We start from the raw sequence: 27789 nt of genomic DNA, 5'->3' as shown, positions 1-27789 counted from the left end.
GTTGCACAAACAACAGATGGCTCTGACGCCGACCTGTGGAAGGACGGTTTATTCAAATCCAAGGTCACTCGCTACCTCTGTTTCGCCAGAGAAACTGTAAGTGTGAATGTAAACTTCTCCCGTCCTGCATTCTGCAACCTACACGTCGTCTGCAGCTCCTTGTGTTTGTTTGCCAGCAGCAATTAGCACCGTTTCCCTCCACCACAATATCAGAATGCTGTTTGGTCAGGGAAAGACCCATTTTTAATAAATAAAAAAAGTGCCGGGTTGAACTTTTACATGTAATGGATTTGCATGCAAATTCCAAGATGAATAATACCTCAGTGAGATATTTTTCATGTTGCACGGCCTCCTGAGGATATTATTTATTATTTATTCATGAAATAACAATGAGCCGTATTTTAACTATTACAATTTATTCAATCAACAGCGTCCCTCTGGAGAAAAATGGTTCGCAGCCAGTGATTCTTGAAGGCTGATGCACATATAATTGTGGATAAAAAAAAACAAAAACAACATACTCCTTTTCATGTGAGGAATAAATTCCATAAAAAGCACCTTCAGTATGGCGGGGCTATATAGAGCTCCCCCCTAATTGAGCAGTATTGACTCTTCTGTGGCTGAAATGATCTTTTAGTGTTTCTCATTATGCTGTTGGGTCTTTTTTGGACTCATCTCCTGCCTGCCGCCTACAGCTGGTCCATGAATACCTGTCTCACCTCAGCTCATACAGCTTACTATCTGGGCTGTCTGCTCATTTCCTTGCACGGCTTGTAGTTAGGGAATGTGGACAGTGTAAACAGAATCCTGCAATTTTTCTTTTTTTTTTGTTATCATTTTGCATCAGTTCAATCTTAGGACTTAATCAGTTTTTTTCCCGGTGTGTCCTCTAAAAGCCAGGCAAGTTGGCAGCGCCTGAGCTCAATCTGGTCCTCTCAGTTTAGTATATAGCATACAAATATCCCTCCCCTGCTTCCTGTATATTATCTTAAAATATGTGTCCACATTGTTTTAAAGACTTTGACACAAATAAAACATGACAGAGCCATCAACAAAGGCTATTTTGTCTGCCACTCAATGGAGCTCCCACTGTAATTGTCTATGACAAAAACAGATTCTGTAAAATTAGCCCCTGAATTATGTGAGGGGAAGTAAATAGTTTGTGATTTATCATACTCTGGGTTGGAGGTAAAAAAGCCCCCTTTCGTCAGGCCCTGATGGAAGAAACTCTCCAGCAAAAGGGGGGAAAACACAAAAAATAAAAGGTTCCATGCATAGTAATAACATTCATCCATATTCCTCCTTAAGTCGGTATAAAAACTATGAATAAAAAATGTCTCTAATGGTAATGACTGTCGGGCAACACTAGCAGTGAAATCCAGCCTGTTTTCGGACGCATCAAGTCACGCCTGGCGAGCCCCACTCTCTCTCTCTCTCTGCTGCTGCTGCTGCTGTGTATTATTGCAATTTATTATGGCAAAAAATGAAAATGTAATGGGAGGCAGGGAAGAGTCATGCTTGAAAATGTCAACTATACAGTCCCTGATTGTTTGTAACCAGTCCCATTCTGTTGATTAGCCTGCCCGCTCTGTCTCCCATCATCCCACAGCTTCTCGCCAAAAGGTTGAGAATGATTACAAGTTCACAGATGCATTCTCTCATTGCAACCAAAAAAAAGCTATTAGAGAGCAATTACTTCGGCTATTTTGTCAACCCTTCTCTTTAGAGACTTCCTGAGCTTTTAGTCAATCATTGACTCTATTATCTCTACATTTTCTTTTTCTGTATTTTCTTTGTCTTACTGCCTGCGCTCTTCTTTCCTTTTGTTTCCAGGGGGCTGACGTTGTTGTGGACATGAAGCTGATTGACATTAAGGACGCGTTGCCAGAGGGCTTCACACCTGTGGAGGAAACACTGGACACAAGTAAGTGAACGGCCGACCACAGGCTCGCGGTTCCCCCCCTCCTCCCTGGTTGTTGTTTTGTTTTTTTCACCCTCCGACCAGTTTATGCGCAGGTCTTCGGGGGCAGCTTTGCTTGAGATAGTGAATGTTTTATGGGTGCAGGTTAGCTTAATTTATGGCAGTCTGTGGGAATAAAATAAACATTTTGCCCTGGAGGTACAAGAGAAGAGAATCATGAGTCATTGTTTATCTCAGCTGGAGCTGTGCTTTTCTTTATGAGGGGCTTATTTATTTATGTATTTATTTGGGGAGAGGACGAGTGGATGGGGGTTATCTAATATTAATGAAATGCATTCCCCAATGCTTTAGTGCTTTTTGAGTGCCATGTATTTCCCCCTCACTATCCATGCCTCGGAAATGTAATAATATTTTGGTGTGGGGAGTGAGGACAGCTTGTTTATTATTTTTATTATCATTGCATTTACACTGCACTTTCTAGTGTTGCAGGGAAAATAAATGAGCAAGGCACAGATGCAATATAGGAAAGCATGGCCATGTGTTTTTGTTTTTTTCTTCCTTCCTACCAGAATGAAGAAAAGAGATTATGTTTTGTTTGGCTATGGTGTAATTTAATGTTTTATTACTTTATGTGAATCCATGTTTAATGTATACATGTGACATTATGTATGAGTTTGTGAATATCCAGTTCAAATCCCTGTTGTGCACTAAAGCTGATGGAGGATTCACTTGCTTCTGTCATTTTACCTACTAAAATAATAAAAACCATAATAATGCACGTGGATATTGTGGTTTTCTGCTGTCCAGTTATTTCTCCCTGAGCAAAGCAAGTCAGACGCCGATATTAGCCCGCCTCTTATTCTAGGACTCGTCGTGACTAGTCTCTTACTCTGAGACTAGTAGCTAAATAGCAACGCATGAGTGGCATTTGTGGATATATATATATGTTATGTATGTATTTATATATGTGTGTTAATATATGTATATATATTATGTATGTGTGTTTTTTATATATATATGCATATATATGCTATTTAGTGACTAGTCTCAGAATAAGAGACAAGTCCTAGAATAAGAGGCGGGCTAATATCGTCGTCTGACTGACTGCTTGTCCAGAAATAACTGGACAGCAGAAAACTAGTTTATCCATTATTCTAGTTTTTTATTATTTTAGCAGGTATGTGTGTATATATGTGTGTGTTCCTTCTTCCTGTCTTGACACCTCCGTGTGTTCCTGACTCATCAGAGGAAACTGCCATGAGGAAGAGGAGGCTGTGTGTGAAAACCAGCCCTCATGCGGCGGCTGTGACGGCTGTATATGACATCCAGATCAGAGCAAAGTCCAACCATCTAGTTAACTACACCTGTATGGGGTGAGCTGTTTGGCACTGGGAAATACATGAATTCATGATGTAATGTATCTTTCATCAATCACGAGATTTGGTGATGCATTCACTTCATTTTGCATGAAGGAGTATTGGCTGTTTGAAACTCAGTAAAACCCTCTTTCTAAGTCTCTTCCTCATCTCTGCACAGGGAGATAAACAGTATGGGGATTTGGTACCGAACGGGAGATGTTCCTCAGCATCCGTCATCCCAGGAGACATCCAGCGCAGCTAACAGTGATGCTCCAGCCAACACAGCAAGGTAACATGAAGTTTACCTTCCCTCCTCGCTGTTTTTCTTTTATTTATTTCTTGTTGATACACTTCTGTACTACATGTACGACAATGAGGACACAAGCAACTGATCACTCCGGGAGCAATCTGCCATACAAACACAGGGTTGTGGCTGGACAAAGAAGGTAGCGAGGATGAACCGGAGAGACGGGGTTAACTAGACAGGAACCCCTGAACAAGAACATGAGTTCAATGAGATCTCAACTCTCCCACTATTTGAGGATCGCCGAGTCGTTGTGCTCCGCAGACAAAAGGAGGAGATGTAGCCCGGAGATCCAGCGAGCGACAGCTGCAGAGGAAGGGAGGAGAGCGCCGAGATCTCCGCCATGCCGGAGCAACGCGTGTCCCCCCCTCCTCCCCCCTCCTACCTCCCACACTTCCTCCGCCTCGGGCCTCGGAGCGAACAACGGAGCAACCCCTTTGTACCGCGTCCAGATCAAACAGCTCAATTATTCATCGCAGTGAAGAACTAGGGGGGATTTCCACAGCAAATTGTAAATAAACAAATGAGCCTCCTTGGGTGCGGCGGCGGCGGCGTGGAGAAGAGGAGGCTTGGCACCGGGCGCCGGTGTGTTTGCCAGCTTGAACGTGCTGCTCTCTGCCATCCTGTGCTGGGCTGAGGAAAAGCCACTTAGAAGCCACAACAGGCCGGAAAGCCAGAGCTTCTGTTCACACGGCCACTCGGACCAGAACGTCTCCAAACTTCTCTGTTTTGCAAAATCGTCCGTATTTTTGGAAATCGATGATCAATAATCTTTTGTGTGCGACTCTTAGCCGTAATCCTCTGTTCTTTTTGAAGCCCACTTTCAAGTTGGGCGAGGCTCAGAGGGTGGAATAAATTGCACCTCGAAGCGACTCTTCACCCCCCCCCCCACCCCTCCGCCTCCCGATGCCTGCTGAGATCACAGGCGGCTGTTTTTGAATGAACATTAAAATTCAACCCACAGTCAAGAGTCTTCTTTTGAGAGCATTTCCATCCATAATGCACTGACACATAAGGACGGGACTGCGGGCAATTTAGACGGTGGCAGTTTGACTATTTATCTGGCATCCTCCCTGTGTAGTTACACACAGTTTAGACAACCACACATGCAGCTATAAATATTTTCTTTAAAGTCACAGATTCGATGGTTTGACACGGTGATTTATAAACAGCTCTTCAACACTCACTGATTGCTTAAGTAAGTACAGTGCTGCAGTGTAACTGTCTGTGTAGCATCGCCCCACTATACTTTATTCATATTCAGCAAGAGAAAATTCTCTCCTCCATGCCTCCTTCAGGCAATCTATAACAACTTTATGGCCTTTGGAGAATAGCACCTCTTAAATTTAAGTGCTCTTTACAGTCAGTGGAAAAGATGTTTTAAATACAGTCAATAATGTGTAACTTTTTAATGACCCTTATAATTTTGAAAGCTGCGGTGATCCCTCTCAAATGTTAAGTTGCCTCGGGCAGCAGGAGCTTGTTAGAGTTGTGTACAAACGTACACCACAAATCATTTTCTTTCCTTTTTCAGCTGCAGTACACAGTAACTGCAGGGTGTTGCAACATTATGGGATGCACAGGAGTGATTGCATCAAGGTAAAGGTGTTACATTTGATGGTTGTATAGTTTTTTATAAGCTGAAACGTCTGCAGGACTTGGAAAGTTTTCAAAATGTTAGATTTTCTCTTTAAAAGCCCGGAGAAGAGACTTTGATAAAGTCAAAAAGTGATTATTTTTTTGTATGTGGGCTGTCAGGAGATCGTGAGATCGTGTCGGAGGCTGTGGGATCGTGAGTCACTGCTGCTAGCTGCACTAGCGAGGAAGCCCGTTAGCTCATAATAGACAAATATGGATTTCAACAGGAAAATGAACTCTAAAGAATTACAGCTGCTAATCAGGATTATTTTCCTCGTCACGGTGCTATGACTTGCTTATGTGTGAAAAGTAAACAAACCAAGGCGTCGCTACCAAACGTTAAAAAGCTGATGATATTTCATTTAATATCATACAATGCCACAGAAAAGCAGTAGATCCTTACAGATCTGTGAAGCTCAAACCAGCTAATGTTTTGCATATTGGCTGGAAAAAATTTAATTAATTTTCTTTCAATTGACTAATTAATTAGGAGCTCCGAAAAGAATGAATCATTATGAAATGGCGTATACATCTATCTATTGTCTGTTTACGGCTCTTGCAGATTAAGCTCAGGTTAATTAAATGAAATCCATCATGGAGGAGGGGGGTATTTACACTATATGTTTTATAATAATAATGAGTTCTTGGCCGTGTTGTCCCATCATCCTTTCATGCTTTTTGGCGAGTATCATTATGAAACAGGTATTAAACTGTGTCGTCTGTGGTATTAAAGTCTTAGGGAGTGTGAACTGTAACCTGGAGCCTCCAGAAGCTCTGCAACAAGGAAACCAATCCAGAGATGATTATTTTCTCCATCCAGTCAAGTTTTTATCCGTTGAAGTGGGATAAACACTAAACCTGCGATACTTACTTCTTATTGGCTCAGGCTGTCGCACCATATTGAGCCACTAAAAGCCGGCCGGCCCCCGTTAAGCAGTCGGCCGTTGCAAATGCGTTTGAACCTTGTGTGTTTAACGTCTCTTTTATCAAGTTCGTCTCGACCAGCGGGGCCCACGTTTCCCTTTTTGATTCATAGCCACAGCTTGATGTCAACCACTTTGGCTTGTTCTCTGTCAAGACCGACCGTATCAGCCGCTCCTTGACTCCGTAATGTGGAAAAACCTGCGCCATCCGGTCAGCGTTTTAATGCGTCCAGTAAAGTATCCCCCTCCTTCCTTCTCCCGGCCAACGCTGCCATTTGTTCTCCTGATAAAACTGTCATTGCTGAGGCTGATATCTGACCTCTACGCTGACTGCTAGCATAAATTAGCCTTGTCCTAATATTGCAATTTCTTTCGCTTCACTCAGAATCAAGGTTTTTGACATTTCTCTTAGAATATTAGGGCTATTGTACACATGGACACTTTTTAAATCAAACTGTACAGCGATAAAAACGTCAAGGCCGAGCATCTTTTTTTTTTTTTGCACACTGCTTTTCCCTACGCCGAGCGTAGAGAGTCATCAGTGTCAGAAATGGCGTGCATATCAATACGTCTTCTACCTGTGACACTCCACACGTTGCTGCAGCTCTGCAGGAGTATTGTATCAGCTTTCATTGCTCGCTGGTTAACCGAGACTTCCCACTGCACGCGACTCTAGCAGGAAGCCAACGCCGTGACTGTCGGCGTGTCACCTGACACCCGTCTCTGAAGTGTCGAAGAACAATCATTCCCCCCCGGCTCAATCTCCCTCATTACTTTCTTGTGTTCAGGAGGGGGGGAAAGTTGCAACAAAAATAAAAAAAAGTAGCTGAGATCAAGCGTGAGCGGCGTCGGGGGAAATGATCGAATGATCGGCCGAGATCTGATGAGCTCAGACTGTTCAGTGCTTTGCCACCAAATTCAGAGAGATCCTTCTTTTTCAACACCTGACACGGAGCTTAAAGGAGGATAATGATGGGTGAGGAAGCAGCTCCCCACAAAGCAGCACTGTCGGCACGTCGAGGAAGGTGTGGAGATGTTGTCACGGGGAAAAGCCTGGATGTGTGTCAAAACAAGAGCTTCCAGCTCTCTGCATCGCAGCTCCGGGGCTCTTCAGCGATATTACTCTCCTCCTCGTCGTCTTCCCTCCCGGCTGACTGCCGCTTCCCTCGCCTCCTTCTCCCTCTTCAACAACTCTTTCCCCTCATTCCACGTGGAACAACTCAAAGGACACGATACGATAAAAAAATAAATCAGTTGAACTGTAATTCGTGTTGTCAAGTAGTCCTTAGTGTCGCGGCTTGTAATATGATTTTAACTCGGGCAGATTTCATGGGAACATAAGACTCTTGATCTGCATTTAATTGCGTCAAATCTTTCAGGCCATGTTCCCAGTTTTGCTCTAATTTGATGAGGAACTACACTATAATTGAATATTCAAATTAGGAATATGTGTCAATATGGCTCTCCTTGCCTGGAATGAGGATTAATTGTTGTCAAAACTCCAGTGGCCGACATAATACGAGCCCCAACACTGCTGTTTGATTAGCAAACAGCACTCTGCCGTGTTTTTCTGTTTTTTTGTTTTAAGAATTAGTCGTCTTAATTGATTTGCCATATGTTACCCTCTCCAATGCACCTAAAATTGTATTTAGAAATCACCCATTTGGATTGGGATTTTGTTGTGTTTGAAAACAGATGGGAACAGCAACCCCGGAGGTTGCCTGTAGAAAAGCCTTTCAGCAGCAGCGACGTTTCTCCAGATACATAGATAAATAGCAGCCTTAACACCTTCTCTGTTCTTAGTTTATTGTGAGTACTAATGTAACGTTTTAAAACCTCACCCACCATCGGTTCATGGGTTGTCTCCGCTGCCTTGAAAGATGTGTACCTTTCTCCCTCCGCCGAGGAATCAACCTTTTGAAAAAGGTAAAAGAAGTCTGCATCGAATATGGCAATCGTTCCCCCGCAAGATTGATGCCAACCTTTTAAAAATTCACCATTGGCCTGGATTTAACATGGCCAAATGCTGATGTAAATGAGGAGGAGGAAAAAGTCGACCCTTTCATTGCAAATAAATCTGAGTTGCAGGCTTCAGCTCATAAATACGGCGGCCTGTCAGGATTCTTGTTTTATTGCTCTTGATGGAAATGATTGCATTTATTTATCTCATCCGACGAGATAAGGCTTTGAAAGCCACAACTCATGCACGGCACTCACCAAATATGCAGATCTGCCTTTTTGTCTTAAATTTCAAGGTTTTTGACTTTTACACCCCCCTCCCCCTCCCCAGGAAAGAATTATGTTTTCCATAAACAGGCCAAATACAGAACATGATACACTTCATTATTTGCAGCTTCACACCTGCTTGAGAGTCTGCCGTTCCTTTTTCATAATCCCGTCTTATTCTCCTTTTCTTTGTCTCTTCACAACAAACTTCACGCCTTCCTGTCCTCCAATCAAAGTCCTCCCTTCTTATTTAGTTTTCTTCTTTTTTTAATGATGCTGCCAACTACTTTGCATTATCATTATAAGATCGTTTGTTTTATAATGCAGTCCCGGAGCTCGTTTTACCTTCAGAGCATGTCATGCTATGCGCCCCCCTCTCTCTCTCTCTCGATCTGGAGGCTGTGAATTATTTTTTCCCTGCTTGCTGTGGATTTATCGATCCGTGGGGGTGAGTCACAGGGTGTAATTCATGATGCGTTGATTGATGAGGATTTCAATCTTATATGGTTTGTTAACTTCAACTGCCCACAAAGTGCATTCTGTGCTGTTTTCTGTAATACAAGGCCATGAAACGCTAAAAAAAACAAGACTTCCCCTGAATAATGGAATCTCTCAGTTCCTCCAGAATTTACACGATGCTGCTCCGACCCCCCCTCCCTCCGGTAAAGGTCTGCTCAAGCCTCTGGCCGGCTGAGGCTCGCTTTAACTTTTCCCACATTTCTCCTCTTTTAAATTCATCCTGGTATTTCACTGCTCTGTGTTTGCTTCTTGATGAAACAGCCTTTGTGTGAGGAGGGAGTTTCCATGCTGAATAAATTATCTCACATTATATTTTAATGTCTGAGCAAACGTGTCCTGGAAAGTCCTCGCCACGTACAGAGTTTAACATGCTTAATGGTGGTGGTCAATAATAAAGTATTGATAGGTTGATGTTGGTTTGTGCCAGCAGGAGGAGGGCGAGCAGGCCGGACTACCAGCACCAGAGCAGCGGGGGCTCCACCATGACAGGTAACTGGGCTCACACTAATACAATGAGGGATTTTAATAGTTGGCCTAAGAACGCTGTGCACTTTTCTTCATCTCAGTGTAGAGAAAAAAGGTTCAACGCTCATTCTTCTGCTCTCTATGAACACCGGATATCCTCTCCATGTGTATATTAAGGCGTCTTCCTCTGGTTCTTGATCTACAAACGCTCTAGATCTCCTCTGCGATGGAGCTTTGCTTATCCGAGCGAACGTGACTTCCCAGAGGAGCTCGGCATTACACTCAAGAGAACATTTAACAGCTGTCAGAGATGATCCATCACGGCGCCCGTGCTTACATATGTATGGCGTGCATCGCACCGGACGAAATTCTCCCTTCTTTCTCTCTTTTGACTCCAAAAACTACAGCAGCACAATGCTCCGGGACTAAAAAACAAGAGGAGAGAGGCTAATTCGTTAGGAAGCAGAGCTTAGCTGTGACAGCCTCCAGCCTCAAAGAGCGTGTGATCCACACGAGGTGAATGAGGCGGGCAGGTTTTTTATCCAGCTGGAGAGAGACACCATGTGGTGAGGATTCCTCCTGCTGCTCAGGCAGAGGCACACCCAGGCTACGAGCTACACCCGGCCTTTACAGCACAACTATTACACAAGCATACATTTTTAAACATAAAAATACATTCACATTTTTCTAAAAATAAAAAAAAATACATAATTTTGCTTCCATCAAATTATAAGTTGTAGGCGTGAACACACAGCCGAGTGGTGTGTGGCGCCGGGTGTTCGATTCCTCCCACCGGGACGGGGTTTGAGTGACAGTGAAGAACATGCGCACACACACACACACACACACACACACACACACACACACCGTGGAGTTCGATGCCAGCAGTCGAGGTTCATCTCCAGACTCCCGTACACCTCCACGGCGTTTCAAAAGCAGGGTGGGGATGATAATGGAGTTAGTCCGAGATGCTTTCTTGGCTTTATTTTTCTTTCAGAACTCTCGTACTCATTTACGGGCATCACACTGTGAACTGGAGGGGGGGGGGGGGGGGGCACGGCTCCCCTTCATTAACAATGTGATAGCCTGCGGACCAAGTGTGAGGTCATAGCCGACAGCCTATTTTTGTTAATTGTTAGCGGTGGCAGCTCTGGTGTGTATGTGTGGGTGTGTGTGTGGGTGGGTGTCAGCTTGTGTGTGTGTGTGTGTGTGTGGGGGCTGACAGCTGGCCAGGTTCGAGTTGGTCTAAAACCATGTGCGCTCTGTCAGGGTTGTACCGGCGCCTTCTTTAGGATTGATGAATTGCCTGCTTTCTTGATTAAACCCTCCGTCACTTCCCAACAAAACAAAAACCCCAACAGAAAAAAAAAGAGAGGGAGAGTTGAGGGGAGGAGAGGTAACATGTCTGGGAAATCTGTCATCCGCAGTCACATCGTGTACAGATGTGATGTGCAGGCGCTTTGACATTTATTACCAGAATATTAAAATCTAATTCACATTTATTTTGCACCTCTTTGACAGTTCAAGCTCATTTGAAAAGTTTTCGTAGAACCCTTTTTTATTTTTGCTTTTCTTGACCGCGTCTCTTTGATCCACGCCGAGTCCCTTTTTGCCAATTAGGTCCGTTATTCATTCATGACAGAAAAAGCGGCGATAGTTTAAAGGTAATTAAAGGAGCATTCATGAAATGTGTCTAAAAATAAAAAAAGTATACACGCTGGATAGGAAATAAAGGTGATTTTGTGTGAAGCTCTAGAATAAACTCATGTGACGCGTTGCCGTCTCCCGTCATTACCTGCAGAGTAACATATAGTATTCAGCAGACGTCCACCTGATAAGAAGGTAAACGTAATAAAAAGTAATACATTAGCATATCTATCGCATTAATCAAAAATAAATCCTGACATTGGCCCTGATCTAACGTAATATGGAGAGCAATTATTTCCCTATCCATTAGAGGAACTTCAATTAACAGACACGAGACAGTTCATCCTTCAGACGAGGAGGAGGAGGAGGAGGAGGAGGAAAATAGGAGGCTCGAAATTAACTTGGGTTTGCAAAATATCTTGGCAGGATGACAGTGATTTTTGATTTTCAGGAAACAATATTAGAATTCTTATTAAACTATGTGCATCTGCTTTTAATTTGCTGCAAATAATTGGAAAATGCAATGGAGCTTTCCAATTAAAGCTCCACTTTATGCTGTTTAATAATACCCTCATAATATTATAGCTTATGAAGTGACAGGTGAGTTGGTGTATGAATAAAACATAAAGCCCTGTAATAAGAGACAGAAAAAAAGAGAGAGGGGGAAAAAAAAAAACCCGGGACAGTTGTTGGGGGCTTTTAAATGCTTGACATAATTTGCATATATTAATCTCCTCTTTTCAGCCTTATCAAGTATTCCTCTGTATTTGAAGTTAAAATAGTCGTGACAGGCAGGGGTACGCTTCGTTTTTCCAAGGATTTATTACTTGTATAATTCTGGATCTTTAATAAGCCAATATGACTGATCCTCTGAGTTCTGTGGAATTTGGTTAATTGTTCCAGATGGTGCTCACTGATTATGCAAAATTACTTTCTTTCTCCTCTTTTTTACCCTCCCTCCCTCCAACTACACCATTTCTTGATTGACTAACATGGAGAAAAAAGATTATTTTTGGCGCCGCACTTTCATTAAGAGGGTTCTCATCAGGTTTCAAACAAAAGTTCCATCTTATCTGCCTGTGTAGTTGTAGGCGAGGCCGTGTGCAGAGGGAGCTCTTATCTCCAGCCGTGATGGATCCCAAACCGCCGGGGTTATATTTTAGAATAACACAATTCTTTAGGCTGAGGGATTAAAAAGCACCACCTCTGGATAGTGACACAAAAGTTATTATTAGTGCACGTCTCTGGTTTCCTCTCCCAGAGATGGATGAAATGACTAAGCGGCGGTTAGGTTCGGTCCTCCACTTTGCAGCTCGCTCTCCGTCCGCAACTCACTAACATTCTGTTTTGCATCAGCTAAACCGAGCTGAATGAATCATTTATGGAAGTGTTATGGGGGAGTATCGGCAGATTTACTGCCGAGCTTTTACTTTAGATGGAATGGGATTTTCTATGAAACCGATCTTGATGTCTGAAGTAATGCCAAAGCTTACATCAAGACATGAAAGGAACGCTCTTAAAAACCCACGTTTTTGCTTCTTAATTCCCCTGGTCAGCAAAAGGCGAAACAGTGAGAGGGGGGGGGGGGGGGGGGGGGGTAGAAGTAGAGAGAGGGAGGGGGGTTCAGCAGGAGGATAATATTTACACTTAATGTACAATTACACACACACACACCCTCAAACTGTTTGCTTCTCCCGGGCAACGACTGAGATGAAGGACTGCTGGGTTTCTTCATAATAATTTGATGGCTTGTAAATGAAGCGGCGTTTAAATTTGCCTTAATTCAGATTTAGAATTTGAGCTGTTTGTGCATTTTCTGTATTCAAACAGCAGCATAGTTTCCACGCTTTAGGGGGAGAACAGCAGAGCTGATGCTGAAGCTTAAACAGGCAAGAGGGCAGGAGAGGTATGCTCAGTCAGTCAGTGGAGTTTTTATGTCTAAGGCTGATGACTTATTGTGCAGAACACATGTAGGTTTTCACCAGATCACCACAAATGGAATGATTGGTTTCAGATCTCAACACAAGCTTTGTTTCCTTGGAATTAGTTAAATTGGGCATGAAAGTTTTTTGTCTGGATATTCTGGGGGTGTAACAAAAAAAATGGTGATTTTGCGTTTATCAAAACTGAGAAACGTCTCCAACATTTCCAAAACTGTGAGAAATCTCGGTTCGGACATGGCCGAAAAGTTCAAATATCAGAAAATAACTTGACCCCGATCTCGTACTGGCCGTAGAGTCTGTGTCTTGCCTTCACACAGTTAATGCATGAAAGTCAGCTTACCCAAATGAAAATATCGTCTGTGTTCTTGTTATTAAGTACTCTGATTATAATCACACATTTTAATGCAATTGGGTTGAATGAACTTTGCAGTTTGCGTCGTTATCTCGGACGAAAAGTGACTTTTGTTGTTGTAAAGTAAGTAAAGCCTGTGTGCCGGAAACACTGACATGTATATTTAAAAAAACATCCTCTAAATTCAAGTGGTGTTTGTCTGAAGTAGAACCGCTGACCTGAAACCATCTAATTCCTGAGTAAAACACCTTTAATACTGCGCCCGGAGCCAAAGAGGATATAAAACCCATTGTTTTTATGTTGTGTGGACTGTGTATGTGTAGGTTAAATCCCCTTTTAGGAAAGCTCCTGCTGTCGTTTACCTGACCGATCGGACTTTCCAGGTTATTTCCAAAACCCCATCGATCCCGGTGCGACGATGCCATCGAGTATTTGGGGATCAATCCTGAATGAGTCGTAATGGAATATTTGACGAGAGCCCTGAGGCCTTTTTTTTTTTTTTTGCAGTCAAATAAGAGACTTGAAATGTCTGAGCATGTGCAGGCCAGACTGGACTCTGGAGCCTCATCCCTCATTGCTTTCTATCCATCCCTGAGATAGAAGCGGTGCTCCATTAGTTTCAGTGTCCAGACGTGGACAGACTCAATGGATGGGCCTGTCGCCGCTCCCTCGTTTGCCCCCATGTACAGCAGGGTTTGTTATCACACATCTAATTAGAACTTGATAAAAAATATTTCACAAAAAATCCAGTCATTAAATATAGTTTAAGGAGATTTATGGTCAAATATGCCTTAAAGATCTTTTAATGGCTCTGCTGACTTGTTAAGTTTGTAATTAATGATCTTCTAATACATACTGTGGTGTGATTTAGAAAGCACAATGAGATTCTGGGAATGAAGTCGTTCTGGAAAAGGGCATCTGGGGCTCCCAGAAGCTATATTAAATAGTTCTGCTCAGACTGGTTTTGCTTAGAGCCATGAAGTCTGCTGCGGAAAAGAAAGTTCACACACATCAGCGTCTTTCACATCGACGGGCCGTTTTCACGTTTGGGATGTGAGGAACGCAGCGTGATTATCAAACACTTCCTTCATCGTTATAATAGTCCATTAGTGTGTATGGAAACGTCTCGGCTCCTCTGTAGGGGTTCGTTTTTATTTAACTTTCTAAAGGAAAAGGTCTCCTCAGAGTCCACAGTGAAACCAATAAACAAATGCATACGTATCGAAGCGAAGGTGCATTCCACTAATAAGAGTCGTTTCATCAGGAGAGTAATGGTGTCCTTATTAGCATAATTAATGACAAACGGCGGTGCAGCATTGGTGGATTGGTTCTTGGGGATGATAAATTGGTGGATGCCCAGGTTAGTGGCTGCCAAGGAGGCCTCTTTGGCTGTCATCCCTCCTGCTTCCACTCTGGCACAGTCCATTACTCACCGTGTGAGATGCCACTTTACATTGCCTGGTACCGTGAGCACGGAGAACTTAATAATGCCACCGCAGCCGCCCAGGGCCCGCTGCTTTTACCCACAGTCCAGAGGGCAGGCGGCTCGGCGAGGGTCAGGGGTCACGGGGAGCCGGGGTCGACGCGGGAATCCTCTCCTGCAGCTGCACCGATCAAAACGGATCAGGAGTCAGCCCAGCTACTTGAGGAGGGAGGGGGGGGGACCGGGGCCACATGACCCCCGTCTCCGGTGCTGGTGAGTGTTTCTTGTTAGGATTTCTGGGGCTCGCCACATCCCTCGCATCATTACGGGTTAGTTTGCCCACAGAACCGCTAATTAAGAGGGGATTTGTGTAATTGTGCCTTCTGCTGTGTCCCATCCGGCACATGCAATTTACTGTCAGCCCTCTGCCAGCTTTTACACTTGTCCAGAGAGGCGTACCCCATTTATACACACATTCTGCTGCACATTTACCAGCAGCCACAGCTGGGGATCAATGCCAGTGCCATGGCAATGTCTTAAAAGACACCGTGCTGCTGATTAAAGTCTGATTGTCCATTTAATTTCACGAGAGCTCTCAATACCTAGCCAGCCAGAAGGACTGCCTCTCCCCCTGCAGCACCGCCTGCCTTTAAAAACACACTTAATGCAGGGTTTTTTTCTAATTACACCAGACCACTGAAATAAAATTAACTCTTACACATATATATACGCATGACATACACAGAAGAAGTTATCACACACCTCCTCAAAGCGTTCGGTGTTATGCTGCCCGTGTTTGCGGCCAACTCACCGTAGGTGTTGCTGGCTCTGCCCACTTTTCTGGAAGACTGATGGACCGGCGCCCGGCTGGGGCTGCCTCCTGGCTCCAAACCCACAACCAGATTTCAAGGACTGCTTGTCACAGATGGAAAAGTAAGTGGGTCATTCTACATAAGCTTGCCATTTTGCATCCCTCTGGTAGCAAAAAGAAGGTGGGGGGGAAAGAGCTGAATATTAATATTGGAGAATTTGTACTTTAAATGGCATTGGAATCACATTTTCTTTTTTTTATAGTATTTTCATTTGTCATATAAAGCACTTAGCACTCGTTCAAATTTGACTTTGAAGGCTTTTTTTGTTTGATAATGCATTTGTTACATTTCAGAATGAGTTAAATAAGATTATATGCCACCTTTTTGACAAATATTCATCTTGCAAGCTCGTGTAAAATGATTCCTCTGTTTTCCCTCCACAGTGGCCGGCTGCACACTCATCCCTCATACTAGAAACATTTAGATTTGTTTACATTTGGATGAGGTGAAATTAATATTTTAGTACCAACTAACTGACTGTCAGGAGAAACCAGGGGTGGGGGCTACGCAATCTATTTAAGTATCAACGTTTTACGCTTTTCAGAATGTTAATCGACTCCCCAGTAAACATTTAAATAATTCAAAAGTTTAACTTCTGCTTTTTTTTTACAAGTGAGATGTTGAATACATTGAAAAGTTTTTTTTTTCCTTCGCTCGTCTTGTCTGGAGGGCTTGAAAAAAAAATGTGGTGTAGGAGGAGGGGGGGAGATAAAAGAAAAAGAATGGGTTTCATAGAGCCGTAGTCATTAAAAGAATCTGAAAATAGCAACTCGCTATCATCTGTTCTCATAGCACGGGTCAGGAGCTCTGACACCTCCAAAATTCCTCCTGTCAGGGTAGGGGGCCATTTGTATTCTCTCTCATTAGGCAATTTGACTAATGACCTGCCGTGGCTGCAGAGCTACTGAGGGACCCGGAGCCTTTCTCTTGCAGCAGCCTGAACACACACCCTCTATTGGAATGGCACAGATGGCATGCCCGGGCGACAAAATAAACTACAATATGTCTCGGAGATGCTGTCAGTGCCCGGGCACTATTCCTCATGTCAAAGAGAAGGGGGCTAAGGGCTGTGAGTGGGCACGGAGGGGTCCTCCTCCAGCTCTGTTCATCTACTCACCATTATCTGCAGAGGTGACAGAGAGCGGTCTGCAGCTAGAATAGCATTTCCATGGTCTGCATAAAGAATCCGCCTTCAAATTGAGAGCCGTGGCGACAGGGAAGGTGTTGCCGTGTCTCGCCTGGCGACATCCAGTTGTTTTGGGGGAATGTGAAATACGGCAGGTTCCAGATAAAAGCTGTTTTTTTTAGCAGCTTTTGCTTATTACGTCTTATTACTTCACGTCATACGAGATGCTCATTTTTGCACTCTGTGACTCTCACTTAATTCAGGTGCGAGGGCCGATTCAGCCAAGTAATGGTACCAGACAGAGATCAATGCAACTCTGCAGAATTAGTGAAGTGTAAAATAAAAGTTCATCAACATTCCCAAAGTGTTTCTCTTGAGTTGTGGTTCAGGTAATGCGTGGTATGCTCAATCACCCTCGCATATTTTTCCATCCGTCAGTGTCGGAGCGCAACTCAGTGTGTGTGTGTGTGTGTGTGTGTGTGTGTGTGTGTGTGTGTGTGTGTGTGTGTGTGTGTGTGTGTGTGTGTGTGTGTGTGTGTGTGTGTGTGTGTGTGTGTGTGTACCATGTCTGTTAGAAGGAGCCTGTGAAATGCAATGTATGGCGCCTCCGAAGTCCTGGGTGACAGTGCATCCAACAATGGAGGAGTGAGGGATTAGTGCTCAGCCCGGCGTACGAGGGAGCCCTTCCCGCCCTGAAACAGCCATTCATCTGTGCCCGGGGGCTGCAGATGACAATGCAGCCATTGCTCATCGCACCTGACGGAGCCATTAATAAGGCAATGATCCACACGGGGCCCGTGCTGACTCCGTTCTTTACACTACAATCACTCAAGCCACGGGGTCCTCCTTACTTAACGCCACCTCTGCGTTCGCCGCCGCCGCCGCCATCATCATCATCATGATAGTCGTTGTGCCAAAATTCCTGCCAGATGTTTTCCTATTGACTGCGCTCTCACACACACACCCTCCAAAACGCCAAATAACTACCCAATTCCCACCACTGCAATACAATCGTGGGTTAATGGAGTGTAGCCGGGCGGTTTGAGCAGCTCCAGCGTGCCTCATAGTGGGATTCCCGGTCAGAAGATTGGATTTACATTATTTTTGCCCTTTGCACCTTCGGATTTCTCCGCGGTATTCATTTCTTACCGCCAAGTCGTCTCCGGCGCCTCTCCATTTATCTGGGTGTAAGATAGCCTCCCAAGTATAGATGGTGCAGGAATACAAAGTGAGATCTGGTTTTAAATGTAATCCTTGAGCAATAAAGAAACTGTGGCCTTCAGCGCCGCATTCATCCGTCCGCGCCGCGCAGATCCATCAGCGGCTACAATCTCCGCTTCCAATTGCCGGCTATTGATTCAAATGTGTTCTCTGAGGCTTCCGGCCGGCCGCGGCGCTCCCAGCGACGCGCCGCTGCATGTTTGTTCACTTGTTTTTATGTGCTTAAACAAGCCGTTGGACCAACGAATCGCCCTGGTTTGTTCCATGCCCAGAAGTGGGAGTCCCAGCCGGGGGCCTTGAGGAACCCTCGAGTGGAAAGGAAGGACGATCCTTTCACTGCGGGCGTCAGGGTCGGCCGGTTGGTCACTTCAACCCGGAATGAAATATCTGAGGACATTTCAGTGGTTCCCAGAAAATGAAAAACCCTGATATTGGTGATCAGCTGATTTTTCCTCAAGAGCCCCCATTGCTATTTGTGATTTTAAGTTTAATATCTCAGCAACTATTGCATGGGTTCCCATTGAGCGTGATGCAGAGGTCACGTCCCCCTCAGGATCAGAAGTAATAACTAATTTAATCTTTATGACTAAAATATCTTTTAATCTTTATGACTAAAATCCCTGTAAACCTAACTGTATTCCCAGCAGCCCAGACATGACGATGTAGGATTTTATGGTGGGTCGTGATTACAAAAAAAACAATAAGTTGATCGTTTTCCATTTTCAGAAAAATTGTGAATATCGTCATGAATTAATTGAAAAGGGTGTCAAAGAACAGAATCTCACATTGTTGCCTTTAAAAATATATATTTACACATTATTCTTTGTCCTTTCACCCAAACAAAAATATATGTTCTATCTGATGCAAAAAAAAATGTTACTTGACAAAATATGAGGTGAAGTCATCACAGTATGTTTTGCTGCCATTTGTGGCATGTTGCTGCCAATGTTTCTAAGCATAAATTGATGATTATCTGGATATAACATATCCCAGTTATTTTGACATATTCCTTTCGTCCAATGCCTCGTCCCGGCTGGAACTTTGGTCTCACCTGCTTTGCGTCAGCCTGTTGTGTTGTTACCGACGGCATCATTTAGCTGAAGGAAGGTCGAGTCCATCCTCACAGAGCTGCTAGCAGCGCTGCAGACTCCCGCTATGACGACATTTCATTTTGTATGCTTTTTTCACTGTGGGAGACGATCGGAAGCCAAGAAACTAGAAAGGCTTCCCTGTGGTCGTGAGGGTGAGGGTCATGCTTTGATTACAAAGATCACATTGTACTCCGCCCGTGTGGAGAGTGCCAAACCCGCTCTGGACGCGGTGTAATAACCAGAAGAGGAAAAGCAAGTAACATAAGTGTCAAAGTGACGGGGTATTTTCGAATTTCAGACCCGTACGATATTGCTGTGAACAGGAAAAGGCCAAGAAGGAGTGTCAGCTCCAAAACGATGACTCATGAACAGCTCCGGCTTACATTTACGAGTTCCTGTTCCTGTGCCAGCGGCCTGATGGACTGTGGGTAAAAGGACACCCGTTGGAAGCTCGGCCTCGCCACGTTTCTTTTTTTTTTTTAAGTTTCGTGTCTCCAGATCAGAGTTTTCTAAAGGAGCCGAGCAGCTGCAGTTTTCCCTTCAGTCTGGGAAACGAGGGGCTTTGTGTCCCCTGTCACCCTGTGTTAATTTGGGCCCTAATGTATTTTATAAACAAAGGGCTGCTCTCTAGCCTGACAGTCGTGACACCTTGATTCCAGTGCAGGATGCATGCAGCACGGGGTTACACCATTAATAATCAACTGGCAGCCATCACACCATTTTAACCACGATCATTATGATAAAGGGCATACACTTAATTACAGGCCTGCTTAATTATAGCTCTGTTGAAGCTCGTTTGTTTGGTCAAATGCTAATTATACCACCACGCTCTTGGCAAGTCCTCATTTCAATCCACTTTTTTTTTTTTTGCCGGGGCTGAACAAGCGCGCCCTTATTTTCATGCAAATTTGCTATCTGGTGAATGTTTTGTCTCCCTTCTTTTTCCGCTTTTCTGTGCCTCGTGAGCGCGTCTTTGTTTCCGAAGGTGAACATCTCTCAGACAAGACGGAATCGGGGAATAATCAAGAGTAATTAAAGTGGAAGAGGGCTTTGGAGGAGAGAGAGTGGAGGTGCTGGAGTACAGAAAAGCCTTTCATCTCCTCTCCGTCGACGGAGGGAGGGGAGGAGTCGGCTGGCTGGGGATGTTGATAGAAACCCACGCGTACTCTTGTGGAGTATTACAAATATATATATTTATATTGTCAACCTCAAACTTTGTTTCTTGGTACTTTTCTTGCAGCTCTGTACGACGTGCCCTTCATGGTCCATGGCAAGTTCTCCGAAAACCCCACAGAGGTAAAACCTTCTCTGAGGATAAAATGCAGAATGACTTTATTAGGAATAATGTTAGAGGGATGGATCATTACGCTAACAGGATAACCTGTTGTCCTGTTGGACACATTCAGTAACATGGGCCTTTTTAGACAGCCGCTCGTCCTCCTTCCTCTCCTCTCGTCTCCTTTCCTCTCGTCTCTCCTCGTCTCCTCTCCACGTCTCCTCCCCTCTCCTCTCCTCGTCTCTCCTTTCCTTGTCTCCTCCCCTCGTCTCTCCTCGTCTCCTTTCCTCTCATCTCCTTTCCTCTCGTCTCTCCTCCCCTCTCTTCTCATCTCTCCTCTCCTCGTCTCCTCTCCTTGTCTCCTCCCCTCTTGTCTCCTCCCCTCGTCTCCTCCCCTATCCTCCCCTCGTCTCCTCCCCTTGTCTCCTCTCGTCTCTCCTCGTCTCCTTTATTCTCATCTCCTTTCCTCTCGTCTCTCCTCCCCTCTCCTCTCATCTCTCCTTGTCTCCTCCCCTCATCTCCTCTCGTCCCCTCCCCTTGTCTCCTCTCTCTCCTCCCCTCGTCTCCTCCCCTCCTCTCCTCTCCTCGTCTCCTCCCCTCGTCTCCTCTCTTCCTCCCGCCTCCTCTCTCGTCTCCTTCCCTTCTCTCGTCTCCTCCCCTCGTCTCCTCCCCTCGTCTCGTCTCCTCGTCTTCTCTCTTGTCTCATCTCCTCTCCTCTCCCCTCGTCTCCACGTCTCCTCTCCTCTCCCCCCTCGTCTCCTCCCTCGTCTCCTCTCCTCATCTCCCCTCGTCTCCTCCCCTCGTCTCCTCTCCTCTCCCCCCTCGTCTCCTCCCCTCGTCTCCCCTAGTCTCCTCTCCTCGTCTCCTCTCTTCCTCCTGTCTCCTCTCTCGTCCCCTCCCCTCGTCTCCCCTCGTCTCCTCTCCTCGTCTCCTCTCTTGTCTCATCTCCTCCCCTCGTCTCCTCTCCTCTCTCCTCGTCTCCTCCCCTCGTCTCCTCTCCTCTCCTCTCCTCTCTCGTCTCCTCTCCCCTCGTCTCCTCCCCTCCTCCCTCGTCTCCTCTCCTCCTCTCCCCCCTCCTCTCCTCCTCTCCTCCCCTCCTCTCCTCGTCTCTTCCCCTCGTCTCCTCTCCTCCTCCCTCGTCTCCTCTCTCGTCTCCTCTCCCCTCGTCTCCTCCCCTCGTCTCCTCCCCTCCTCCCTCGTCTCCTCTCCCCCCTCGTCTCCCCCCTCCTCTCCTCCCCTCCTCCCTCGTCTCCTCCCCTCCTCCCTCGTCTCCTTGTCTCCCCTCGTCTCCTCTCCCCCCTCGTCTCCCCCCTCCTCTCCTCCCCTCCTCCCTCGTCTCCTTGTCTCCCCTCGTCTCCTCTCCTCCCCTCCTTCCTCGTCTCCTCCCCTCGTCTCCTCTCCTCCCCTCGTCTCCTCGTCTCCCCTCCTCTCCCCTCCTCCCCTCGTTTCCTCCCTCGTCTCCTCGTCTCTTCTCCTCGTCTCCCCTCCCCTCGTCTCCTCCTCTCCCCCCTCGTCTCCTCCCCTCCTCTCCTCTCCTCCTCTCCCCCCTCGTCTCCTCCCCTCCTCCCTCGTCTCCTTCCCTTCCTGCAGACTGATGAATGTGTGCAGTGAGGCAGGGCCGGCTCGATGGTTTCCCTCTGGCTGGCGGCGGTTGTCACTATGGGCCCGTTTGTATTGACACTGAGAGGGGAGAGGATTAAAGATTTTAAGCATGCTTACTTAGCCATGAGCCTAACCGCCATGTTTCTTGTGTGTGTTTTTTTCTTCTTTTTCTTCTTCTTCCTCTCCCTCCCCTCCCTCCCCTCCCTCCTCCTTCTCCCTGCTTTTGATTTCAGATGCAGCAAGTCAATTTAATGGGCATTACGATCAAATCCCTGGCAGAGATCGAGGAGGAAGTGAGTAGAGGCTGCAACGCTCGGCTGACGCTGACGCCGCTGGCCCAGAATGCAAAGCAAACGGTCTTGGGGTTGTAATTAAGTGTCTGAGACAGCGAGGCCCTGTTGGCTCCACTAAGCCCCAATTGAATAAAAGCATGGCCAGGCCAGGCAGCCCATTCTGTCTTAAAAGCTCCGTCTCCGCTTCCAATACACTTGACTTTTATTCCCCAATTCTTCTCTCAAACAGCTCAATCTAGCACCTCGCTCAACGCTGTAGATCTAGGGGAGCCTTTTTAATATTATTATTATTATTATTATTATTATTATTATTATTATATAATCCCCCTCCCCCCTGCTCACATTCTACATGTTTAACTTTTCAAGTTTCTTCATCTTCAGCATCCATTTAAATATAAGGAATAAAACCTTTATAGATCATGCAGAGCAAATAAAAGCACTACACAAGTCCTCCCCATTTCTGATGAAACACTGTAGCCTGCAGGCATTCGGAGGAAGGAAATCATCTCGTGAGCAGCCCATGTGAAAGAAAGAAAGTCTGTTCACGTGTGTGTGTGTGTGTGTGTGTGTGTGTGTGTGTGTGTGCTTTAAAGAGAGTGACAACCCCCCTTCTCTCTCATTAGCACGGTATCTCGGTATCAGAACTGCCAGAAAGTGACAGACCACTGTAAAAGAACAGGTGCTGTTAGGTTTGGAGACGTGTTACAGAGCAAACACTCCCTCATCAAACCGGGTGTCTGTTCTGCACTCTGCCTCTGTCTTCTGTCACATACTATCCAAATCACACCGAGTCGCCATCTTGTCATGTGGTCATCTGAATGAGGCTCATTGTCAGCGGAGGTATTAATGGTGTGTGTGTGTGTATGTGTGTGTGTGTGGGGAGACAGGCCCGGCTGCTCATCCTATATGCTGTTGTCTTTTTTCTTTTTTTGTTCCTCTCCTCCTTCCTTCCTTCCTTCCTCCTCTCCTCCTCTTCCTTCTCCCAGAGTGTGATTAGCAGGAGGACACATGGCGAGCTGAGCTGGGGAAGGGAAAGGGGGCATGAGAAATCATTAATTACAGCCGCGCTGGAGCTGATGAAGTAAATGTGAGATAGTGTAACACAGGATTTAGTGAAGTGGACGACAGCACAAGATTAATGGCGGGGCCGGGCTGATGAGGATGAAGTCACAGCTTAGCTTGATAATTAGTTTCCAAGTGGAAACATCCCTCACCATGGTGTTATTTCACTTCTCCTACTATTATTATTATTATTATTATTATTATGTTCTGTGGAACAAGGAGGGGAACGTGATGCCTGTCGGACTTCCTTTTCTTTGTCTAGCGTGTTTTTCAAAATAAATGTCCTCTGTTAGCCGTATCTTCTGCACAAGTAGCAGCTCCTTTTTGCTCATTTAAAACTAAAATTACAATATAGGACTTAAATAAAAAGAAGCTATTTTTAGTGTAACTCTGCTCCTGTTTGTCTAAATACTCTTTGAGCGTTCCTCTTCTTCTTTTTGTCCAGAAGAGGTCACTGTCTGTGCTCAACTGGAGGCGCTTTTGCAGCTCATACCCTAATTGCCTCTTTCTAAACCCATTAAAAAAAAAATATAGATCCATGACAGAGATGTACTTTTTAAGAATTACACATATGCACATGTAATTGAGGAAAACTGTTGTAATCACAGCCACAGTTGCAGATAAGACCACTTCCCTAACAGGCATCACTTAAGCCGTGTCTCGGATGATGTTGGTTCCAGCAATTAGGCATTCTTTTCATTTCCCAAATGACTCACAAAACTTGCGGATATTATAATTGCTTTTAGCCACGCATATCTAATTTGTGTCTTTTTAAGTGTTAATTAGTACGCGATTTAAAGTGACGTCTTTATGTAGTTTGCTCCGCTGAAAAATGTTGTTGGCGGCTGGCTAATGATTTTCAGAGGGGAGTATGCTGGGGTGGATGGAAGTGTGTGTGTGTGTGTGTGTACACATGACAAGGTTTTTCATTAGCACCTATGTATGATGGGCTCTCAGTGTTTGTAGGGAGTCGTCCGGGTGTGTTTGTGCAGTGTGTGAACGTATGGAGGATCGGTACTGTACCGGGGGGGGAGAGAGCTCCAAATAGAGGTGGAATTAATGAAGACAACATGTCACATATTTTTGGCAGTGGAGCAGGGACAGGAAATGAAGCTGGGCTCGTCTGGGTGACTGCCGCCCATGTTCTAGTGTGTCACTGTCCTGTCAGCCTGTGTATAAAACTGGCAGACATTGATACATGCTCTCCCTGATAACACCCCATTCCCCCATCCATCATCCCCACACACACACACACACACACACGTGCACGTAGGGTTATTTATTTACTGGGCCAGATGTTGAGGACTGGGTTTGGTGTGGTGGTGGTGCTGGTGGTGGTGGGGGGGTCTGAGTTTCTTCACAACTAACTGGCTTGTGATATGTGACAGGTTGTGGGTAACTTGCAGCTTCCAGTAGTAGATGAGGATCGGGGAAGGTGGCGTTCTGACGGGGAGAACCAGGTCTGATGGGAAACTTGTTTCAGTGATCATGCAGCATCACCTAGTGCCGCGCTGCAGTAATACAGCTGGAACTACACGACCACACAACCAGGATGTCTGCTGGTTACTGTGGCTTCAACAAACGCTGCACTCGTTATCATTAGGATTGAAATGGTCTGTGTCTTTCTTTCCATCCTCATCAGCTTAATGAATTACATTAATAGATTTCAGGAAATAGATCACATCAAGTCATATGAGTGTTTCTGAGGACTGCTCATGTTCTCTGGGATTCACCGATCCAACCTTTCTGTCCTGATTCCAGTACCAGTCTGAGACCGGTGCTCTCTTCTGGTTAACAAGCAGGAATGACATAGTTTTTATTTGAGGCGACATTAAAGTACTGATTTTTAACAAATACATAGTCGGAGTTCCCACAGGGAATAGTCTTTTTCAGACAGGGAAAGAGGATTTAATCATTTATTTTTCTTGACTATCAGGTTTGTGTTTGCTTAAATTTTAGTTGCCATTTTTCAAACTGTAATATTTCCCCACACTGTATTTTACTTGACCGGGTTATTTCACCAGTTTACCCCCTATTCCCTGAGTGGTTGTTATGGTTACGTGGTTTTTCAGCTCGTCAACAACAAACAACACAGTTAATGTGCACCGTTCCAGCAGTGGAAACTTTAGGTTTTCTACTTAAAACTCACAGATTAACTGTGGCTGTGTTTTGTCTGCTTGGCCTGTTTTTTACTTCATTATTGCTCCTGGAAATTCAGCTTTTTAGTCGGTGAAAGTTAGGAAAAAGTCAGGGAATCTGACTTAGTGGGAACCCTGAATAATAATTAACATGGCTCTGCGGTCTGTCGAGTGTGGCCTTTGACCTTTGGTTTCCTCCATTTGTTGTATTTTGGTTTGTGGCTCCAAAAAGGACAAAATATACATCAGACACCAAAATCTACAAATATCCTCTCAGCACAGCTTTATCTTTTTAATAGAAGTGAGTTAAAGTCATGTTATTTACAATGAATGACTTTTAATGTCCATGTGTCATGTCCATGCCAGGCCACAAGGGGGCAGTGTTTGTTAGTATTTTTCTCTATCTTGCTGTGTTTAGGCCTGAACTTTTAAAGTGGGGGATTGTAACATTAAATAAATACACTTTTAATCAATAGTTCAACTAAATATGAATTTAAAACATTCAAAGAGTAATTATTGGGGTACTCATATTGATTTTATAAGCTTTTTAAAAATATAAATATACTTAATTGCTTTGGTATTGAGGTGATGCATGTTAAAGATGCTTTTTAATGAAACATTTCCATTGATGGTCGTCTACTTTTCCTTCTTCTTCTGCAGTTTCACTACAACTTCAGCACCGAGCGAAGCATCGCCGTGTGACGGCGTTCACGTCCTGCCAGGCGGCTGAAACGCTGCAGACGCACCAAAGACAATGTTTGTAAAATAATACACTAATGAAAGTACAAAAATATGGATGTTGTGTAATTCAAGACAGGAAAAAAAAAAGATGTTTTTACCTTTTTTTATGATTTATTTTTGATAATGTACAACTGTGCACATTAAATTTTTAGCAGATTTTCCATCGTATTTAATCTTTTCTGAATATTGTGTTTCGTGTCGTCGTGCTCTCACATCAGGCGTCATGCCCTGAAATAAACCAGCTAATGAACATCCCCACACGGATTCATGAGAGCCCGTTAGCCGTGACTCACGTTGTGCTCGTCAGAGGAACGGGGCCGTGTCGACAGTCTGGCAGCGGAGAGGCCGCCTCGTCGCACGCTAGCAGGCAGCGCCTCCTTTCCAGCAGCAGCATCTTTCCGTCACAAAGTTCATCAGCGGCGACGAGCAAACGCAGGAGCCCGAAAACCACAGACGGCGAGCCGCCCACGCCGGCGGCGGCGGCGGCCTGCGGCAGGTCTCTGAGAACACGACGCCTTTCAGCTCGGTGAACATTAAATGTGTTATTTCTATCTACAGCCTCACTGAGAGAACAGCGGGGAGACGTGAGTTGTTGCAGTATTTTAATATCCATAAAGTATACTGAACATAAGAAAACATTTCTCTTTTACACTTCAACATCACCGGCGTCTCACTCCGGCTCACACGTGGCGTTTGCAACTCATTAAACTGTCCCAACCCATGTGCACATGTATGCAGGTGTAAACGCTATTAGAAGCTCACTAATGGATTAATGACTGTTGTTAATTAGACTTTTGTGAACTTCTGCAGGTATTTTATTTATCTTCTCACCCCCCCGGACTAAAACTCCTCATGGCTGTTGGCGTTCACAGGTGTTTAATGAAGCGGATGACAAGAAACCCACCAGTTAAACTCCCTCGGTCTGAAGAATCCTCTGCAGAGGGAACGGCTGATCACGCTCCTTCATGAAGGTGACACTCATGTCAGCGAAGCCCTGGAGCACAGCGACACCCCCCCTCCCCCCCACACGCATCCAGATCCACACACACAACACACAGCAGCTAATAATACTCCTATTTTACAACCACTAAATACACATCATACGTCCGGGATGTCATTCTGCATCATAAAAAGTAAAGCAATATTCTGGAATTTTCTTTAAAATAAAATATATTTAAAAACCAAACCCAACAGCGATGGGCGTGTCGCTCTCTGCCACAGAGCTCGTGATGTCCAAACACTATTAAACCCAACGAGCCGCCCCATTGTGAAATGTTAGCTGTAATTTATTTTGTCCTGTTGCAGTAAACGCTCGACAAATCTGCAGCTGAAAATAGTTCCTTCATAAATGCACTATTATTTCCTTATTTTAAATAACTACACTTCCCGGGGAAATTATATTATTATTGAGTATTTATTAGTGTGTATTTTAAAAGTTTGGGGAACAAAACGGCTCGAGGCTGAGACGTAGTATTTGTGTTGAGGATTACAAAATAAAAGGCTTTGCCTTTAAGAAGTGAGTCTGGCGTTGCAGGTCGGCGTTGGGACGAAGACGCCGTGTGTTCACGGCTCGAGCGGCGGTGAAAAACCCTCCAGATGGGCACCGAGCTCTCAGATCCACAGCTCCCTCCCTCCCATCAGAAAGCCG

The 27789-nt window shown here is 45.0% G+C and overlaps 1 protein-coding gene across 2 annotated transcripts in view; it reads left to right on the top strand.

Moving 5' to 3' along the window:
- LOC311022605 (multivesicular body subunit 12B-like) overlaps nt 1-27180 on the top strand; it is a 34468-nt gene extending 7288 nt beyond the window's left edge. The window contains exons 3-11 of one of the 2 annotated variants that reach the window (XR_014598119.1): nt 1-96; nt 1834-1924; nt 3168-3294; nt 3458-3568; nt 9317-9378; nt 20270-20325; nt 22141-22200; nt 26061-26725; nt 27014-27178. Coding sequence is in view for 1 of the 2 variants with exons in the window: in XM_084023985.1 (XP_083880111.1) it covers nt 1-96; nt 1834-1924; nt 3168-3294; nt 3458-3568; nt 9317-9378; nt 20270-20325; nt 22141-22200; nt 26061-26102 (645 nt within the window). In the remaining variant the exon portion in view is untranslated. Of the gene's footprint in view, nt 97-1833; nt 1925-3167; nt 3295-3457; nt 3569-9316; nt 9379-20269; nt 20326-22140; nt 22201-26060 lie in introns of both variants that reach the window. The other variant, XM_084023985.1, reaches the window with a different exon arrangement.
- The last annotated feature ends 609 nt before the right edge of the window (nt 27181-27789 follow it).

This window comes from Eutrigla gurnardus (assembly GCF_963514095.1).
Source record: "Eutrigla gurnardus genome assembly, chromosome: 13".
NCBI classification, from domain to species: Eukaryota; Metazoa; Chordata; class Actinopteri; order Perciformes; family Triglidae; genus Eutrigla; species Eutrigla gurnardus.
The sequence above is the reverse complement of the archived record's forward strand: the minus strand, read 5'-3'. Positions and strand labels throughout refer to the sequence as shown.